Source organism: Lissotriton helveticus, chromosome 1_1 (genome assembly GCF_964261635.1).
Source record: "Lissotriton helveticus chromosome 1_1, aLisHel1.1, whole genome shotgun sequence".
NCBI lineage: Eukaryota > Metazoa > Chordata > Amphibia > Caudata > Salamandridae > Lissotriton > Lissotriton helveticus.
In genome coordinates this window covers 2,073,617,621-2,073,639,872 of record NC_136057.1, presented here as the reverse complement: position 1 = coordinate 2,073,639,872, position 22,252 = coordinate 2,073,617,621, and the positions used below count along the sequence as shown (strand labels likewise).

The 22,252-nt window shown below is 42.4% G+C and overlaps 1 protein-coding gene across 1 annotated transcript in view; it reads right to left on the bottom strand.

The window, feature by feature from the left end:
- Window positions 1-22,252, bottom strand: part of LOC144755902 (putative ferric-chelate reductase 1) — a 328,302-nt gene that overhangs the window by 14,709 nt on the left and 291,341 nt on the right. The window contains exons 13-15 of the mRNA XM_078645292.1: window positions 8,981-9,039; window positions 2,920-3,057; window positions 2,798-2,829 (exon numbers count right to left, since the gene is read on the bottom strand). Of these exons, the coding sequence (XP_078501418.1) occupies window positions 2,798-2,829; window positions 2,920-3,057; window positions 8,981-9,039 (229 nt within the window). The remainder of the gene's footprint in view (window positions 1-2,797; window positions 2,830-2,919; window positions 3,058-8,980; window positions 9,040-22,252) is intronic.

The following is a 22,252-nucleotide window of genomic DNA, read 5'->3' as shown; positions in this document are numbered from 1 at the left end:
ACTCCAAGAACAGTCAAGGACATTAAATGATTATTGGGGTTTGCAATTAAGAAGTTTTGGTGTATCATCATAGCTCTTGTCAAAATTGACTAAAAAGTGTTTCACTGTGAATCACAGCAATATAAGCTTTTTAACAACTAAAACAGCTTTTATTCCTGCACCAATATTACTGCATCCATCGTATACAATTCCTTTCATGTTGGAGACTGGTGTCTCATCCACAGCTAAATCTCAATAAGATTCTCAATCTGGAAAGCTCCATCTTGAACATTAACGCACATGGAAAAGGCTTTTATGGTCTATGATATGGTACTGTTAACAATGAAAGAAGCATTTAGTCAATAGAGACATTATTTAATAGGGCCTCAACATAAAATACCTGTGTGGAAATTTGGAATATATTAAATCTATGAAGTGTAGTACTACATGCCATGCCAGGTGGAACCTTTTTTTCCTGTTTCTTTTACGATATCACTTTCAGACCAGGCCATTGACATGGAAAGGCATCTACCCTCTCATATCAAGAACACCAAAACCTTTGCCTCCTCTGAGGCCAGTGGTCACAAAATAAGTGCCATAAGTAGCAGGGAGAAAGCTGGATCTAACAGCTGCAACCCCTGAGCACCTCCAAATGACGCCCATGAAGAAGACTCAGAGAAAATGGAGTGATTGGAACATCCTTCAATTCTAGCAACACAATCAATAGAAGAAGGAGAAGCTGAGAAAGTTGTGTAAAACTCAGGAGACAATTGATGGATGTGGTAAAACAGGTAGAAACAGATCCTTAAAATTAGAAAGTGCAAAATTATATTTTATATTATCATACATATTATTTTCCAGATCTCGATTTCCAACAGGAAATTAGCCACGTGGGGTCCTCAAACTTCATTGGCAGGTCATCCTGGGGTGCTTAAGACCACAGAGTTATAGTCCCAAAATATCTGGGAGCCACAGCTATATCAACGGATAGCATAATTTAGGAACAATATGTGATCTGTGCTCAAGTAGAAGTAGATTGTAGGCCTCCTGCAAGATTGATATGGCCTCTGTCAGCTCCAAAACAACCAAGCTCCCAAATCACAATGAACATTATAGTATATCTGACAATATTAAGTTGTTATAGCACTCACTATCATTTTTTTAAGCAAGTGGTAAGATTTCATGGTTTACTGAATATTATAACAAGAAACAAAGGCTCGCAGTTTAATTCTCATTTTTAGAATACCATGTTGAGTCAATTTGGAATCATCATCTGCACATCCACGAAGCAAGGATAGACTACGTGTATCAATCAGACGGTTGAACACTGCTTATTTTTTGGTGAATTGTCCACGAGTTTAGGTAAAATGGGCCCTATCTCTGAAATCACGCATTGCAACTCTCTGCATTGATTTTTATTTTGCATGTATAGCATTCCACCAAGATGTCGCTATTGACCTTTCAGGATAAAAATAATCCTTTAGCAAGTAATCACTTGCAGGAGTTAGAAAAGGTGCACAGCAAAGCTCCACTAATTCTGATTAAGGATAAGCTAACCTATAAAATGTTTTTGGCTAGAAATAGGAAACCTCTACCGGAGCACAAAATTGTGTGCTTAATCTGGCTCTCTCCTTAATGTTTATCTAATGTGGGCACCTGCTAAATACATTCCTCATTTTTTTGGGATCCTTTTCTGTTATCAGATTATTAGACAAAGGAGCAGTAGAGCTTCCTACAACTTGGAAGGTACATTCTGAAGTACACATTTCAATAATTACACCAGCAGACACAAGGAAAAATGTACCTCCACCTTCCATTGCGGTTGATTGGCCCTAGAAAATGAAGAGGAAGATATTTTTTCGTTCGTGCCCCTCTGTTGATGGAAACATTTCATAAAGAGTACTTCCACAAGCTAAAACCACCAATGTTAAGGATGATGCCAATCAGGGGCAGGGGGCACTGTCAGGGTTCTTACATCTGGACGATTACAGCAGGTGGAAAAATTCTGAGAAGCATCAGCTGCCATTGTCTGGCATATGCACTCTGGTGTAACTGGAATGCTGGCACATGGAAGCTAGGATGTCAACAATGAGGGCAGGTTAACAACATGTCAAAGAAGTGTGCTTGCACTTCCAGAGATGTACAAGTGCAGTTCAAGAACGCTACACGAATGCCTCGCCCAGTTATGAGGCTATGGTGCTTGTGCAATTTAGTTCGCAACTCTAGAACTTTTTGTAATTTTCATCCTGGGGTTCTCTTTTCCCAGTGATTTTAGGTAGGGGATTAGGCATCCAGTTTCCTCCTAATATGGGCGCTGTGATCTTACTCTTAATCCCTACCACTGTGCACTTTCGTCTTCTCCTCAGAATAAAGGTAGTTCATAGAGTTTCTTCCTCTCGTAATCACTGTCAAATTTGTAGACGTAACTTCTGTTTCATGTTCATAAAGGTTCAAACCTCATTTTCTCATAATACCTTTCTCCTGTTTTAGGGAGTGTCTGTGTAAATATTAGAGACTCCGTTGGTGACCCACAGAACCCTGATGATTTTTCACTCAAAGTTCTCTCTTCTCCCTTACTCAACTTCCCATCCTCTCTAGCTGGTATTCCTCTGTCCTGTTACTATCACAGAGTGGAAATTCCTATATGGTGCTTTGGGATTATCACCAGAGCTCTATATGTTTTATCCATTTTCAAGTGTTGTGGCACGCTGTAACCCACAAAATCTATTTTGTAAAAGTGATTACCCATTTTAAAAATAGGCATGGTGTGAAAATGACATATGCTGATAACTTTCTTTTGCAAGCGCAAGTACATTACCTTTCTTTCGCCGAATTCATATTCATTTGATTCTGAAAAATAAAATATTGAAAGTGAGTAGCACCATTTTACACAGTTCATAAAGATAGTATACACAAAATATTGTATGGTGAAAATGATACCTTTCAATTTTAGGCGATTGTTCAGTTCCAGAAGTAGAATGGTCAGGGCCTCCCATCCTACAAAGCCTCCCATGACTTTGGACAACCATAAATTTGAGGAACTATCAATCAGGTTAAATCCTAAGAATAAGGTAGCCACTGAAAGAATATAAAGGAGAAAGAAATAGTTATGGAAACAAATAGAGAATATGTTCCTTAAGTCACAGTCAGGTCTTCCGGCAGGCACTCTACTGATCCCTCTCTGTTTTGCTGTGGCCTACATGCGTATCTCCCAGGAAATGTAGTGTGGAATGCTTACTTACTGGCACAGACAGTGGACTATGGCAAAGTGAACTTCCTACCAAGAGGGTTAGAAACCTGATGTCCACAAACTGTATGTGTAAAATTTCTTGGGTGAATTCTATACGCCTGCTCTTGGAAAAATTGTTGCACCAAAGCCTTTGGGCTTCTCCAGAAAACCAATGTACACTGGCTAAGATTAGGTTAAAAGAAATATATTGGGAGTTCGTTACATACCAGATAAATCTCCCTAGTGAAGGTTCTCTGGTAAGGGACTTCTTTGATGTCAAGCACCTGAATAGGTATGAATCAACTATAGATGAAATTACTCCTCTTTTGGCAGGTAAACTGTATATTCAGTTTAGGCGTAGGACCCATCTGACTAAGCAATTTTGCAGTAATTGGTCCAGGTAACCCCGTGCTGCTTTCAGATGTTTTAAGGTTTTTAGCTTTTAAACGTACCCAGTTTATGTTGGCCTTATTTTTGCTCTTCACTTTTTATTGTTCTGTATGTGTTGACTAGCTGCTTGTCATGAAATTCCTATTCGATCCATGATGACATGGTTGTATGCTTGTCTGAAGAAGGTTTTATGTATATTGTTTTTATGTTGTACTTTTATTATCTTGGAAGATTGAAATAAAGTATTTATTGAATGATTGAAAAAAATCTGAATTTGAGATCTTCAAAAAAGGATGTTCATGGATTGGACCTTGTGTAATGAAGACTGTAAAGATATACTAAGCTTGAAAACCATTATTGTTGCTTAGGTTCACTTCTGTCAAATAGCCTTCTGACTCAAATAACCTGTACATCGCTAAGATTCTGCAGGCTTATCCAAACATTGTGTGTTGGATTTCCAGAACTATTTTATTCTTCTTTCCAACTACTGTCTCTGGTTCTACTCAAATACATTAATTTATTTCTTTTAAAGGAATTTAGGCCCAGATGTAGGTCGCCAATTACCGGTCGGTAACGGCCGATTTCGGCCGTTACCGACCGGTATTTGGGAATTGGCATGTAGGGGGCATTTTATTTACAGAATCGGTATATTTACCGATTCGGTAAATTTACAGAATCGGTAAAATACCGAATCGGTAAATATACCGATTCTGTAAATCAAGATGTAGGTGGCACTGTAATCAGTGCCACAGGCCCTTACCGAATCGATATTTACCATGGAATACTATTCCATGGTAAATAACGAATTCCTGTGTACATGCACATCTGTGCATGTACACCTGTCCCATGTGGCACACAGACATGCCCTAAGGGCATGTATGTGTGTCACATGGCACACAAGCCAGAAACAGGGGTGCAACAGGGTGTCAAAGTGACACCCTGTCCCCCTTGTAAATTCGGTATTTTTACAGATTCTGTAATTACCGAATCGGTATCTGCCATTGAATCCTATGGGCTTCAAGGCCCATAGGAATCAATGGCAGATACCGATTCTGTAATTACAGAATCGGTAAATACCGAATCATACCGATTCGGTATTTGTTATCGAATTTCTACCTACATATGAATTACCGATTCATGAATACCGAATCGGTAAAATTCGGTATTTATGAATCGGTAATTCACATTTACCTACATCTAGGCCTTAGTCCTACAATTTATTTTCGAATATCCCCAAATCACTCCATTGGCTTCTTGTGAATGCCACTTTCAAAAACATCTGTCCGACAGATGCATCTACAAAAAAGCTTTAAAATTCAGCAGAATGAAAATGAAATAGTATGGCCTGGGGCACTCCATGGGCTCATGCAACCAAAGTCTATCCGCATCCTCCAACTATGAAATTACTCAGAGGACTTAGTCAAAGGACTGGCTATGAATGAAAACATTCCTGTGAACATCCACATGCCACAAAACACTTTAGGTAAATTAGTGTGCAGAATAGCTCATTCCTTCATATCTCATATCATCCCTCTCCCTTCTTCTCATAGCGGTTTGTGTTTTCCCCATTAAATCTTTGTTAGGAGCAAATACATGCCTTCTCTTGCATGTTTTTTAAAAATGCTACTGTTTATCTACTATTACATATTGTGAGCCTGGCTTAAAGAGGTAGAAGTTTACCAATTTTAGAAGATAGGTCTTAGAGTTAAAAAAAAACATAGCTGGTCGCATGGGAATGCCCATCTACCACTCATGGGCCGCTTCCTGATGCAACATAGTGGAAATTAGCGCATAGTGCTGCTACTCTCCAGCCCCCATCAGGATGTAAGTCTTTGTGCTGGTTTACATCATTTTTTGATACTGCACTGGCACAAAAGCTTGATAAATCTGGCCCTTGGTATAATGGCCTTCACTACTTAGCTCTGTATTTTTAAACATTGTAAAGCAGAGTTTTTTTTATTTACAACTGAGATTATCGAGTATTGAGATGTGCTTTCCAGGTTTAAAATGGTTCCTTGGTATTCCATCAAAGGCAGCATTAGAAACTAATGATAGACTTGAGAGGAAGAAGGACAATGTCAAAGGTACATAAAATAATACAGTAAGTGTTTACCTAACAATGTCCTACAAATCGGAAATAAATATAACATATAAAAAAACAATTTCATGTGTACGTAATAAAACTTCACCAAATTGTAAAGTTCTAATTGTTCGATTTTCAAATAAAGTCATACTTTTCCCATCAACCATCCGCACTTGAGTTGAAATAACTGGATTTCCCATTATCCATCTACACAAGAAATGATATATCACTGGATTTCCCATCATCCATCTGCACAGCATGTGACATCACTGATTTCCCACCCATGGCATCCTGCACTATTACCCCCTCCCAAGACCTACTTAATGGTGGCTGCAGTGCAGACATGCATCAAGTGCATCAAAAGAAAGCCTGCGTGTGCCCATTCGGGCCTGGAATGTGCCGAATGCAAGACAGCCTGGTTCTCTCTCTACTCACTGCTAGCCTGCCATGCACCTCTGTGCTGTCAACCCAGGCTGTTGCCATCTGAACTGCTGCTACATGGCACCGCACAATGTGAATCAAGCATTCACATACATCTCCTCCAAGTTTTCATTCACTCTCCCACAACCAACACCCACCACCACTGCATCAACAGCACCCAGCACCCCCCTCGCTCACACTCACACAAACCAGCCACCAACTCACACTCACACAGACCAAGTACCACCAACACAGCACACCACACCACACTCTCATGCATGCTCCTCAACACCTGCTTGCTCAGCAAATATGTCACAGAGATATGGGAGCTACTGCACAACCATGCTCCGGACCTGTTCTTCCTCACAGAAAAATGGCTAAACCCAACTGCTGCAGCGGACATCACTACAGCTATCCCTGCCGGCTACAAAAGTTCTAGGCAAGACTATCAGCACAAGCCTGGAGGTGAGTCATCATCATATTCAGAAATGCCATCAACTACGCTGACACCCCCACCAACTACATGGAACACATCATGCTCAAGATAAGACAGCCAACTTCTCCTTAGACAGAAGCGTCATATACAGACTACCAGGACCCTGCACCAGTTTCACCAGTGAAATTCACCCACCTTGGAGACCTTAACTTTCAGCTAGAAGATCCCACCTAAGCAAACTCTACAACCCTTCTAGAAAAGCTTGGAAAACATGGCCTCACCCAGCACATCACCTAATGCACCCACATTGCTAGACACATATTGGAACCAATTTTCTCCTTAATTAGCAACATTGCAGTTCACAAACCAGTAAATGTGACCTGGAGAGACCACACTCTGATTGGTTTTAATGTATCCATCTCACAGCAGAACAGACCTACCACTCCCCTCGAGCACAACTCAATGGCAACAGACTACCCACTGGCCAGTGGAAACCAGGTGAATAAAACACCACTGCAAGTCATTGGAGCACAAATGGAGAATAAGTCAAGACTTCACAGATAAAGATATCTTCAAATCTGCAATTAGACACTACCACAAACAGGTATGGAACACCAAACGCACAGTTCTTGCACACCAGCACAACAGTAGCGGAGAAATCACTGCCATCATCAAAGCTTTCACTGCCCTTCTGCAGTATCCAGCAACATCACCCCCTCACAAGACCTGTAAAATAATCTCTCAGAATTGTTCTATAACAAAATCACATAAATATACAGCAACTCTGACCTAAACTGAACTCGGTCACCGTCGCAACTCAACTTCCCATCATGGCCAAAGAACAAATGCTGATAATGCAGCCAGCCATCTTCACCATCGAAATCGCTGCTACCTTGAAGACCATCCACTTAGGCCTCATCTGCCCCTTGCCCCCACCAAACTAAAGGACTCCTGCTGAACAACAAAGCACTAACACTCATCCTCAATGCCTCCACCGACTCAGCCACATTCCTGGATACCTAGAAATATGCCACCGCCTTGCCTCTGCTCCAATGACCCAGCCACTCTTTCCAACTACAGGCCCATCTCCTCCTTACCATACCTGGGAAAGGTCTTAGAGAAATAAATCAACCAACTCGTCACCTACCACCTCACAAACCACCAGCTACTCAATGCCATGCAGTGTGAAACTGGGTTCAAGCCCAACCATGGTACCGAAACAGCACTCATTGATACCACCAATGACATCCACATTGTCCTTAAGAGAGCACACACAGCAGCCCTCATTCTTCTGGACTTCTATGCAGCATTGTACAAGGTCTGATACCCTCGCCTCATCAGGTGCCTGAATGAGACAGACATCCACGGACTCCCATTACTGGATATGTTCCTTCTTAACTGATAAAATACATGCTGTGGCCCTGGCATCTCACTCCTCGGAAGTTAACCAAGTACATCTGCAGAGTACCTTAACGTTCATCAATCATCCCCACCATCTTCAAAGCATGTATGATCCCTCTGGTCAATGTCATCTGCACACACAATATCAACATCCTAACCTACCTTGAAGACATGCAACTCATATTATTCCTCTCAAACAAGACCCCAACACAAGAAACTAGTTCACTGCCTGCATGACCGAAATTGCTAACTGAATGAGAGCCAAATGTCTCAAGTTCACAACTGACAAGGCAGAAGTAGCAATATTCAGCAAGAATGCCTCACCATGGGACTTCAACTGTTGATTGACTGAATTTGGACCCATGCCCATCACCTGTGCCAGGATCCTCATAATAATCATCAACGGCAACTGAACATGACCGCATAAGTCAATGCCGCCAATGCATCTGCTTCCAATCAATGAAGATGTTGAGGAAGATCTTCAAATGGTTCTCAAGAAACACTAAAAAACTGTCACTCACTCCCTAGTCACCATATAGTTGGGCTATGGGAACACCTTCAATGGGATCACAAAGCAAAGATTACAAACCATCAAGAACTTGGCAGCCAGACTCAACCTCCAACACAGAATTACACAACACGTCAGGGAGCTCCACTGGCTCTCAATACACAAACACGCTAATTTCAAACTCCTCACAAACACAACTTAAGCCCTACATACCCGAACAGTTGCATCTTCTTCCACCAACAACCCAGGCACCTTATATTCGCCCATATCCCACGCATACACAGAACTCGATCAGGATGATGGGCATTCTCTTACATTGCTCCTAAAGCATGAGCAGGCTCCTTTCTTCTTGAATTCAACAAGACACATAAGACCTGGCTTTTCACCTAACCAACCTACCATAGGCAGTGCTAGGACCAAACACCTGCTCAGTGCTAGTATACCCTAACAGGTGATAGTGCACTTTACAAATACACATAACATTGCCACAAAGTGCAGCGTACAGTAATCAGTTCCACATTTCAAGAAACCTACCTGCGAGAACTTTTATCACCAAAGCATTTAGAGCATGAAACCAGTTAAAGATGAATCTCCTGTGAAGACAAATGAATGATTACAAATGTTACTTCATGTTTCTGATTTCTTTTGACCAATACTTAAATAGAGTAATAACGAAAGAAAAGGCGGAAAGCAAATAATAAGGGACAAAATCAACACTTAAATAGTTTGTCAACTGGAATCTTTAATACCCAAAACACCAGCTATTTGGGTAACTATTTTGCAGGGCTAGGAATGATTGTGGTATGAATGATTTTGATAAATGTTTTGCAGTGTGGAAGGCAAAATATAGGTAAAGTAGCGCTTAACGTCTGCCTGTGGTTGCAGGTGTTGGATAACCTGCATTCATTTGTAGGAACCAGGACTTATTTTTTCATCATCCAGATAAAGAGGGATAAAGACAGAAACGGTAGAAAGAAGAAGAAAGAGAAAGGTAGGAAATGAGTGATGAAGGGGAAACAACAGGGATAAAATAAAACTGCAAGAGCTAGATAAAGAGTCAGGAAGTGGAAGAAAGAGGTTTGTGGTGAAATCTAGAAGAGGCAACCTTAGTGTTCCACAACCCCAGCATTTGGCAACTTTAGGCTCTTTAACCATTTTTTATTTTTATTTACTTTACAATTAAACAGTGTAGGTACAAGTTTTTAACATCGCACAGTAACCTTACTCCCTCTCTCTCTCGCATAATTAAAAGGATCTTCAATACTCTATCTTGCAGTTAAACAGTGCTGCACCACCTCTTCAAGTAGCTCAAGTCAAATGAAAGGGAGTGATTTCCAAAACTAAGGGGCAGATAATACTATAGCCCTGTCACCTAAGAGCAAATTTGGGAATAAATACAGCGGTTTGCATATTAAATATAACTCAGATATTTCATATGTAGGCCAATCAAGATTGATGCAGGATAGGCCATTGCATTTTTACTAGATAACAACGCCTCAATAGTAAAACTTCTGCTTATTCTGCATTAATCCATAACACCCTACTGCCTAGTAAAGTGACTGAAAAAGGAATCCAAAAACGATCCAAACAATTTAACTCAATGTACGTCAACAAGTTGTGTCAGTGCTGGTCTGCACATGATAAACCGCCACCTGGCACCAACACTGACCACATTGTACCAGAATTCTAGTACATGGAACATGGAACATAAGCAGCACTAATACAGTACACCCACACCCAGTGATACCTTAACACTGACGTACATTTGTGTAAAATGGGTATCATACCTGGCCAATCTGCAACTTTGTCCAGACTCTAGGACATTTCCATAAAATGTGCGCAAGTGCTGCTAATACACAGATAAATCTGTGTATCTTTGGAGAATGAATTGAAAAAATAGACCTGTCATCTCACAAAGGGCCTCATGTAAGTAATAAGCAGGGGGCAGTTGAAAGTCCTGAACCATACCACAGAAGCTTATAAGTTTGGCCGAAGTGAAATAGTCCAGATGCATGACGCAAAGGCAATGTTTCTAATTTTGTGGATTCTGGTTGGGGTCTCCTTCCCTGCGATGGTGTGTCTGGACCTCTGCCGATTGATCAACAGGAATCTACCATAGCTTCACTTAGCATTTTTTTCCACCGCCCCACCAAGGTGACCATATAAATTACAGACGTACGAGGAATAGTCCAGTGGTTTCTTTATGGAAGCTCGCCATAAAAGCGAGAGCTCTGCGCAGCCACGCCACGGATGCTCCAAAGGCGTGCAAATACATGCCCATCTGTGCCTGTCTGCGCATGGACAGCGCCAGGGACCAGGACCGCTGGTCCTCTCAAATCAGTACCTACTGTATATACTAAATATGATCTCATAAGCTTGTGCCCTGCTCTGCCCGAAGCCTTCTGTGGGATTATACATCTGGGGAATATGGATTCCCGGTGTGGCCACTGCGGTTTTTCACTCCCAACTGCCACACCTTTGGGAACTAGAATCGGCCATACAGTACCAGTTAATAACCCTTTAGAGTTTCAGTTTTTCTCAGTTCATTGTAGGTTGGTGGTCAAGCATAAGATCAAAATACATGACTACATTGAGGGACACAGATTAGGCACAGTTTTTTTATTTGAATCATGGCTTAAGGAGGACTCCTCTCGTGATGTACTGCAGGCTATCCTGCAAGGCTTTTCGATAGAAAGGGAGATTAGGTTACAGGGGTGGCTCCTCCGTTATAGTGGAGAAGTGTTGCCCCACTGATATGCCCCCAGAGATGGAAAAATAAAATGGTCATGAATATAGTTCATTACCATTTTTTAATTGTCACCCGGTCCCGAACACCGTGTCAGGAAGGGGGCAGGGCCGCTGCTGAATGGCAGCAGCGGCAGGGAGGAGGGTGGGCAGCTTTTTGCCATTATTTAAAGAGCGCTTGTCTCTTTGGCCAGCCATCTTGCGAAGGCCTGCCACACATGTGCACTTTAAACATCTCTAGCCAAGCTGTCTTTAGCCAAAGAAAGTTAGAGAAAGCAAAAGCCTCCAGTGCTCTTGTGGCAATCCTGTCACTTCTCTGATGCTGTGAGTGCAGCACCAGGATTGGTTAAGAGAGTTAGCTGGGGCCCTGGATTTACGAGGGAAGAAGATTGGAGCGAGGACATCGCAGCAGCAACCACATTAAGTATATTTTAATATAAATTTATTCATTGTTTTGATTTTAAGAAACCTCCCACCACCCATTAGCCCGCCCCTCTACTCACCAAGTTGGCAGAGGCCACAGATACGATATCTGGGGGGTGAGGGGGGGGGGGAGGGGCGGGGTTTGCTATAATCTTTAAGAACAATATTATGTGCTCTATCTCAGACCTCCCTATTGAGGGCAGTGTAGCCTCCTTTTTCTCCTTAACCCTATCAAAAAATGCTGTATTTGTCAGGTGTTCTTCTTCATCGCCCCCCACCCCCTAACCCCAGGGCTGGTGTTGAACTGTCCCGCCTCCTTAGCAGGTCTTTTTAGCTTTGCATTAGGCAACCTGTTGGTCCTGAGTGATTTCAATAAATATTTTGATGATGTTAACTGCCAGGTCACAAATACATTCATCGGCGACCTAGAGAGCTTACAGCTTTACCAGTTAGCATCTTCCCCCACTCACAGATTGGGTCATATTCTTGACCCTGTGTTTACTAACATGGCGAATGTTAGACTCTGTATGCCTATTTCATTGGCATGGTCACACCATTCAGTTATCCCCTTTAGCCTTACCTGTGACAAGACGTTTATAATCCTGACTCCCCCACCCTTTTGGGCCCGGAAGTGGTCTACAGTGACACCAGAAAGGCTCAGTCATGCTTTTAGAAATCTAATTCTGAGCCTCGATCATAATGTAAACAAGGCCAGCACTCAATTGGATAGCTGGCTTAGAGAAGCTCTTGACCAAATTGCTTTTTTGGTCAAACAAGCTGCTCGACAAACTTTTAGTCGCTAAGAAAGTGGTGCAAGAGGCTTGAGCGCCTCTGGCAAAACAACTATGACCCCTGTTGTAAGATGAACTATAAGATGGAGCTCAAAGTATATATATTTTGCACAGAAGATTTAGGCTGCAAGAAACTCTTCACGGGAAATTTTCAAATTGTTAAAATTCTTACTACACTATCCTCGGTCTCATCTTTCTCCTTGCCCTCTGAAGATAGCTGTAATGCACTGGTGTCCTTCTTTGCTGAAAAATTAGAGCAGATCTATAATACCTTCCCCATAGAAGCAAGGTGCCACACACAATTTCCACCATTGATGTGACATCTCTCTGCAAGATTATCCAACTTGTTGTTGGTAATGTGATTAATATCTCTCTGTCCTCTGGCTGTATTCCTCAACAATGGAAACACTCCATGGTGGTCCCCTTGTTAAAAAAACGCTACTGGATTCTTTGAGTGCCGAAAATTATTGGCCCATTTCTTTGTTGCCTCTCTTTGGTAAGTTAGCAGAAAAGAATGCAAACAAACAGCTCTCTAATTTCCTGGAGGATAAGGGGCTCCTACATGGAACGCAATCAGGTTTTTGCCCTTCCTGCACAGAGTCTGCTTTGTTGCTCGCCTCTGATTAGGGCTAGGTGAATTATGGATGAGGTCAACACCACAGCCATTCTTATGCTCGATATCAGTGCTGCAGCTGACACTGCATCTCATAATATCCTGGTCAAGTGTATCTGGAATAGTGGCATTAGTGTCAAAACTCTGTGTTGGTTGGCCTAATTTTTTCAGGGGCATACCTTTCAGATATCACAAAAACCTTTTCAGTCGTCAATCCGTCCCTTGCAGGAAGGAGTGTCTCATATTGTTTATGTTAGCCCTCTGGCTGGGTTCATTGAGCAGTATGGTTTTACCTCATACACTGATGACACTCAGCTTCTAATAACTTTGTCCCAGAACAGTGAGCTTATGGCATCCTCCCTGTGTGCGTTCTTGTTTGATGTTGCCGCCTGGATGGAACTCAAGTGCTTAAATTTGAATGCTGTGAAGACTAAGGTTCTGGTACTGGGAAAGCATCAAAAAATCTGGTCTAATGATTGGTGGCCAGATAACCTCGGTCCTTTACAATCCACGACCCCAAGGTTTGATGAGAAGCTGTTGTTCAAAGCCCAGCTCAATGCCGTTTCAGGAAAGTGTTTCGGATTTTGAGATCTCCCCCAAAAATTCTTCACCCTCATCTTGAGTCTGCCTCAAAAACAGTAGTCCAGGCTCTGGATATATACAGACTAGTCTACTGTAATATTCTTCACTTGTGTGTCTCTCAAGCTTGATTGAATAGGCTTCAACATGTGCAGGACATGATTACTCCCTAAGCTCCAAGCAGAACTCTGAGATCGGGGACGGCCAAACTGGAACTCGTTCCCAGAGTCATGAAAGGTAGAATGGGTGGCTGCATCTACAGTTATTTGGCTCCCAAAATGTGGATTTCACTATCTGAGGAACTTCGGCTGGCTCCCTTCAAATTGATATTCAGAAAAACTGAAAACCTGCCATTTTGATTCCAGTTAGGCTTCTCCTGTTGTGCTAAACTCTTCTCTATACTTAGCTTCCTAGTGGTGGGATAGTTCATTTGAAGTAACCATGCGCTCTATAAATTACATTAGTATTAATATTATTATTAGATCTTATTTGGGTCTTTTATGGCACTTTTAAAAATGGGACCAGATGTTGTATAGTTCCTAAAAGTACATAGGATCAGCGAGTTAGATAAGATAAACTAAGGTATTGCAGTCCAGACTGATTCCAGACACCCCGAAAGATATGATAGCCTTTAGACTAGCTAGCTCACAATGTCACCATAAGCCCCATAACCTTAACAAGGAGCGAGTAGTTTTTGACAACTATCAATCATGACAACCCTTGATCCTTCAGGGATCGTGGAAACAGTGCAGCACTTTTCGCTCAGTCAAACGTCCTTACTTAGTCTCAGAGGGATACACAGAATAAACAATAGGGACGTTTTCAAAAAACATTTATTGAACCAGCATCATTCTAGTATAAAACCAGCTTGCTGCACCAATCATTAGACAGAAACAGATATATAAGATAACAAGCACCGACAGAGTAAATAAAAGGTAGAATTCTACCATGGTGCTAAAACAGTAAACAAATGCAGGCATATTGATACATGGCAGTAATCGAGCGTACTCCTATGATGCAAACCCTCTCTAGATGTACCTAAGTATACCTAGCAAGTATGTAGGTGTAAAGCCAAGAATCCCCTAGGAAAGAGCCAACCCCATTATCTGAAGGGAGAGAACGAAGGGCCCCATCTTGATTTCAAGTCGAGCTCCCGGCAAGGGATGTCAGACCACTGAATGCTGGAGTTTCTGTGTGCAGCAACATTTGATGGGGCTGTACTGACGTGCACCTCCAGGCAATAGAACCTGCTTTTTAGAAGTCCAAAGGTGCGCTCCACCACGTTGCGTGTGCTCTTATGTGCCACATTGTATCTCCTCTCCCTTGGGGTGGATGGGTTGAGATATGGGGTGAGTAGGAAAGACCGGAGGCCATATGCGCTGTCACCTAAATGTACAAGAAAGTGCCATTAATATGTGTCACCAATAGGTTAATCCAAGGTATACATCAGGGTGTGTGACATTGATTTACCTAGTAGGTTAGAAGGTATCCTTCTCTGAATTCACCAGCAGCCAGACGTGTATAGATCCCACTGTTCCTGAATATGTATGATTCGTGGGTACTCCCTGGGAATTTGGCCACAATGTCAGTGATGATGAAGTTTGCATCACATATCACCTGCATGTTAATGGAGTGAGTGGATTTGCGGATGCAGTAAATGTATTCTGTTGCTGCTGGTGGGAAGATTGGTATGTGGGTCCCATCGATGCAGCCTATTACGTGTGGGAACTGTGCCTTTTGGTGGTAATCCAGCTTGGTCTTCTGCGCTCTGCCTGTGTGCTGGGGAAGGTTCTGTAATGATGCATTCTGTCCATCATGGCGTCTAGGAAGGTGTTGAAAAAACGGGATAGGCAGCTCTGTGACACACCACCTACTGCGGCTATCACACCCTGGTAACTTCCTGTTGCCAGGCGGTGCAGGCAACAGAGCACCTGTACATGGGTGGGTATTGCGTGCGCCCTTGGTGTCTGACGCTCAAGATATGGTTCCAGGTCCCATATCAGGTCAAGGATGGTGTGTGGGTGTAGCATGTACCTGTCATGGATTTCTGGCTCAGTCAATTGGAACAGTGTGACACGCAGTCTGTACACACGCTCTTCGCGTCTCCAAAACCTCACTCCGGCTGCTCTCAAACGTAACCGCCTTGCTATGACGTTGAGGGCTGCCATTGTGTTCAAACTGTTGCATATTGGGGCTGTTTTTATGCACTGCACCTGATTACCACCTGCCCTGGATCAGTGGTAAATAACGATTCGTTAATACCGATTTTTGTCAAATTCGGAATTACCCAATTTTGCTACATCGCATTTCCGATTTTTTACCGATTCCTTATTTACAGATTCGGTATTGTTTGTTTCGGTGTTCACCGATCGGTAAACAAGGAATCGGTAACTGTTTCCCTTGAATTTACCGATTCGTTATTACCGATGGCATTCGGAAATACGTACATCGCACAGGGCTAAATACCGGTCGGTAAAACCGAAATTTACAGATTTTCTGCTTTACTGACTGGTATTTGGCCACCTACATCTGGCCCTAAGTCTAAGACGAAAAGAGCACCTTAGAGGAATAACTTGTTAGAGGAAGTGAAAACACTCATATGCCCTGACTGTATGCAACCAAACACGGCCCAAAATGAAAGCAATAACAACTCTAACAAAGTTTTAGGGCCGAAGGAGAAAGTGGGGGGCCAGCAGGATAGAGGTCAACTGTGGGCAAGGGCATAACTCCACAAAAAGCTATCTGACAACACATACCATACAAAGGACCTGACCCAAAGAAAGTCAAACATACACCAACCCATCAAACTCTATAGAACCTTCCCTCTCTTTTCAGAATGAGCATAATGGTGACTCGTCACAGTCCGCTCCGAGAATTTGAAAGGTGCCCAGTAGCGCTAGCATATTTCCCTAAAACAACTCATAAAAGCACACTGAATTCAGAGGAAGGACTTATTAACGATTTCACAGGACCTAACAAAAGAAGTAAGGGTACTCAAGGCAACGGTTAGCACACTATCCAAATCTCTGAAGTTAGTAGCAGCAGATACAGCACATAGGAAGAATCACCTACTCACCTCTCAAATGACCATCCAAGATTAAAAACAGCTTGGTAGGCAGATCCCAAGAGGTAAGGATGTATGTCAGTACAACGCGATCTAAAAGATTGAGGTACTTGACAACGCGGGCATTACAACGCAAGTCGTTACAACGACTTGCGTTGGAGGGTGCGGCTTTTGGAATATTATAATTTTATATTCCAACACCAGTCCACGTAACAGTAGGGAAGGTGTTGGAATATAAAATTACAACATTCCTTGCCCAACAGCGCCATCCAGCGCAAGTCGTAGTAATGACTTGCATTGTAATGGCATCGTTGTAAAAGCACTGCGGTGTAAACACCACGTTGTAAACGATGTTTACCAAGAGGTAAGGATTTAGTTGGAAGCTCTGTGTTCCTTCTTCAGAAGCAATGAGCACGGACCTCAACCTACCTAATAATGACCTAGCACGGCACTCAACACCTGATAGCTACAGTACAGCAGGGTCTTTCAGATCAGGCCATCAGATTACAAACCGTTCCAGAATCCATAATTACTCTTTCAGGGCCACACATTGATTAAGTAGTTTGACCTAGCCAGCACCAACTCATTACAAACACATGCAGGGACCAGAACACAAACATCAGCTTTGGCCAATAAATGTCCCATACTTACAACCTAGCCTGGTTAAAGAGGATGAAAATTCACTAAAAACAAATACATCCAATGAATTAGACATGTTAGAGGCTGCAGATCATTTATTAGGGACGATATAAATGCTGCTAAGAGATCCCCACAAACAGGCTCTGATCTTGAGTGCATAGCCCTGACATTATGCAGAGGAGAATTAGTAGAACATCTAGTGGCATTTGAAGTTCGGATTACCAACCTTACAGACACAAAGATTAGAATGAAGTACCACCTTCCAGATTCCTCAATGAAACATGCTACTCATAAACCCGCTATGACTCGTACAATGGGGTCTCCTCTACACAAAATAGATTGATGGCCATGGAAGCCTATCAATCAGTTTTTGGGGGATTTGGTCCTGAGCACACTGGAGAGGATACTGGCCTGCAATCAACCCCATGTAATTCAAACAACTCAAAATCTACAATAGCTCAACTGAATCAAGGAAATGATAACTATAGTCTAAGAAGCACCAATCCGCATCCAGAGCCTTGCCAGCCCATTGAGGCACAGCAGATCTCATTACTCTCATGGAACATCTCAGGACTGACGTTGAGGGGGGCCTCTTTGGACTGGTCTGGCTAGATTGGTGATCAGGATATATGCTTGTTTCAAGAAACATGGTCCAAGGATCTGATATTTCGTTTAGGGTACCTGAATAACTATAAACCAGCAACTCAAGGCCTTCTGGGCAGACCATCGGGTGGGCTGACTACATGGATTAAGCAAGACAGGGTATACAATACAGGAACTTCAGATTAATAGCCCAGATATCCAGGCCATTTGTTTCCAGTCAAGAACAAAGACCCAAATAACAATTTGTAATGTCTATGTCAGAGGACTAAAAAGAACTAGCGCATCAAACATAGCAGGGGACTTCAATACAACCTTTGAGCCCCTTGATCACTATGATAGCATGCTAACAGAGGAGGAAGATGCACATTGGGGCATTCCTAGTTTAGACTGGCGCCCATTAAAAGGTGGACAGAGGTAGCTATTCAACCGAAAGCTTTCTGTATGGAAAGGGGAATCAGGGTAGTAAATGGGAGGACTATATCTGATAGGCGGGGGAAGAATACATTCAATAATGGACACAGTGCAAGCCAAATTGATTATATATTAATAAATCAGGAACAATGGCCTGACCTAATAGGCATAGAGATGCTGGAGAGGGCCGAAAGTGACCATAACCCCCTGATACTTGTAATGAAATCAGAAAAGCATAATAGGGGAGTAATACCGTTAATGCAAAATACAACTCTCTAATGACACGAGACAGGTTAAGTGGGATAAGGTCATCAAAAATCCAGAAGCAGTAACAGCTATGGTGGTAGACGTCATTGACACCCTGAATGTGTTACAGGCTGAGCAAATCCAGGAAAAACTGTATAAAACTATAGTTGGGATTCATAACATATTATTTGACAAATTTAGGACTTACAAGTCCCTCGCAGAAGCAATTAAGTAAAAAACCCAGCTTGTATTTCTCAAGCAAGGAAACTGTATAAAACTACCCAGCTGCGAGAAAAAAAGGACTGGGATGAACAGAGATGGCAAGATCTGCGATCGGGCAGTACAGAGAAAAATCTTTATTAGTTCTGGCACCTGGTAAGGTGGGGCCCAGGAGAGCAGGCCCCGTTCCCACGTAATCATGTAACCAGAACTATGGACAGAACATTTCTCGAAACAATATGAAGAAGAGAAAGAGGAAGTGAATGAGCCTTTCTCAATTTCCACTCACACGTTGGTCCTAGCCTTTGACTGTTATGAAGTAGGTGCAGCGCTGGGAGCAGTGGCAAGGGGAAGAGCCCCATGGCTTGATGGTATTCCAGCAGACCTATTTTTGAACAATAAGGAAATCTGGCAAAGATACATAGAACCATTAGTCAATGCAATCGCTCCCATTCCAGGATCCTGGCGAAGGGCCAATATTAATAAAAACATTTAATAAAGTGATCGGTCTTCTCCTAGCAATTACAGGCCAATAAGCCTAATCGATTCAATCCAACAGGTGGTGGCAAGACTAGTTGTGGCAAAAATACAGGATTGGATGACAGCAAATGGCATATTAAAACTGCTACAGGTAGGCTTCTGCACTCATGTGAGTACTATCGACCAGTTCATTCGATTTATACTAATATATTGGCGCACAGTAGTGATTGCTGAAGACAGTATCTACCCTGCCTTTGTGGATCTTAAGTCGGTGTTAGGCTTGGTCTCATGGAAAAAAAACTTTGGACTGCCCACAAGGAACTAGGTATGCTATTAGATCTACTATCCTTAGTAGTCAGACTTCATGAGGATAACTTTGCACAGGTGCGATGGGGGGGCACAGTGATATGTCACTGACAGGTTCCCAGTCTCCAAGGTGGATCGACAAGGGAGTGTTATGGCTCTGACTTTGTTTTCTTTATTTTTGAATGGTTATTTCCAAAACACAGAGCGGTCTGCAGCATGCACTATCCCACTTTGAAGAATTTTGTAGGGTGCAAGGATTTGTGATTCATGTGAGTAAAACTAAATGTATGGTACTAAACAAGCTCCAGGTGATAAAGAGTAATGTAAGCCTAAATAATGAGTTTCTTGAACAGACTGAATTTTTTAATTTCTTAGGAGTCATTCTAGCTAAGAAATTACCTTGGAAACCCCAGATTGAAACCATGACTTTAAAACATCGTCAACTTGCAGGAGCATTAATGAAAGAACATAAAAATTCACAAACAAAGCCAATCGACCCGCCTTGCAGATTTATAATACCAAAGTCATGGCTTTAGTTTTATATGGCTCTAAACTATGAGATTTCGAAAACTTGACTCCATGAGTTGGAGCAGAAAACACATTCTTAAAAAGCATCACTATCCTTCCACAAAACTCCCCATTAAAGCCATTACATTATGACCTAGTCTGTAAACCCCTGGATAAGGTAGCAAAATTTCGCCCAACAGCATACTGGCGTAGATTATGGACCACCCCTGAATTAATACCCTACTCCTCAGCACCTAAGGATGTTCCGGAGGCTGACACCACACAACAGATTAACTGACTGCAAAAGTAAAACATACGCTGATAGCAATAGATCCAAGGGACCCCTTGGGCCAACGGTTCTCCTCAAAAAGGGAAATGAAAGAGCTAAACTGGTCTCTGACTATGAGCAATACCGTAAGAACAACTGAGAGCTCCAAGTTAACAGGCTCTCCCTACAACTCAGACCAGTTTTTGTGATTAAACAAGCCCTAGAACTTATTGGTATTTCACCCACGTACTTATTTAATGCCATGTTTGAGTCTGGGCACTTTCCAAAAATATGGAAGATATGACCGATCCTTCCATTATTAGAAAAAATAAATCTTGACCCTAAGGGTCCTAATAGTTACCGGCCAATCTCTCGTCTTCCACTGCCGACCAAAATGGTAGAAAAGACCATGAATACGTAGGGTTCCAGGTAAAGCCTGGAAGCTACTGAAGTCTTTCCTGACGAAAATAATTCAAAGTGTGGATTTGGACAAAGCCCGCTCTAAACCTTTTTCCCCACCTTGTGGTGTACCACAGGGTTCCTCCCTTAGTCCTACCCTTTTTAATGTTGATGTGTCTCCTCTGGCAGATCTCATTAGACCCTTCAGATTTTAGCTCACGTCATATGTGAAAGATGGGAAACATCACTTACAACGAAACTTTTACAACGCACTACCATTACAACGCGGTCATTACAACGCAAACCATTACAACGCATTGCGCTGGGGGGCGCTCTAGGATAGGAAATAGGTTAATTTACTATCCAATAACCTTCCCTAGTATCCACGGGGACTGGAGTTGGAATAGTAAATTAAACTATTCACTATCCAGCACCCAAAAGCGCTATGCGTTGTAATGGTATGCGATGTAAAAACCGCGTTGTAACAGCATGCGTGGTAAAAGCATGCGTTGTAACGTCATACATCCGTGAAAGATACACAAATTGTGGTGTCCTTGAGGCCGGGCAGGAGTCAGAGAAGGGGGCGAGGTTCCCTGACTGTTTGAAATCAATTAAAACATGGATGACCCAGAACTGCCTGAAGTTAAAAGAGGGTAAGACTGTGGGCCTCATTTTACTGCCAATTTCTGGACCCCAGATTGGTAGCCAGACGAACTAGGCTTACTCCCTAAATCAACTAGCAAAGCAAAACATCTGGGGGTCATAGTCGACAACAAACTCACCTTCAGGGACCAGATAAATGCGGTTTCATCCGCTAGCTTCCACCTCCTTAGAAAGATTTTAAAAAAAATGCCATTCATGCCGGAGGACTGTCAACGTGTAGTCATAACATCTCTCATTCTATTGAGGGTGGAGTATTGCAACAGCCTCTAATTGAATTTTCAAAAGCAAAATTCAAACAAGCTTCTACTTCTGCAAAATGCGGAAGCTAGACTGCTTACCGGCACACCAAAATTTGTATCTTTTACCAAGGAAATCAAAAGGCTGCACTGGCTTCCTGTTAGACAATGGATGCATTTTAAATCCTTGTGCACTATCTTTAGAGCCCTTCAAGGAACAGGGCTGGAATATTTGAAATGTCGATTTCAATGGTATGTCCCTAAAAGAGCCCTCTGCTCACTAGGAGCTAAGATTGTACTAGTACCCACCTTCAAAAAAGTAAACTGGGGAGGGAGAAGTTTCACCACTGGTGCGGCATGGGCATGGAACAAACTAAGCGCTATATAAATGCAATTACAATACAATACAATCGCGTTTCGTAAAGGATTGAAAACCTGGCTCTTCAGTGCATAGGTTCCCATGTCATCCTCTGTTCAGTGGGCAGAAGCTAGCGCCAGGACACATTCGGGTAACCGTTGCACTTAAGAAATACAATTAACATAACATTCTTTTTGTGTTCCCAGCTTATGAGGCCCCTCGGAATAAATGGCTAAGGCCTGTATGTAAAAACATG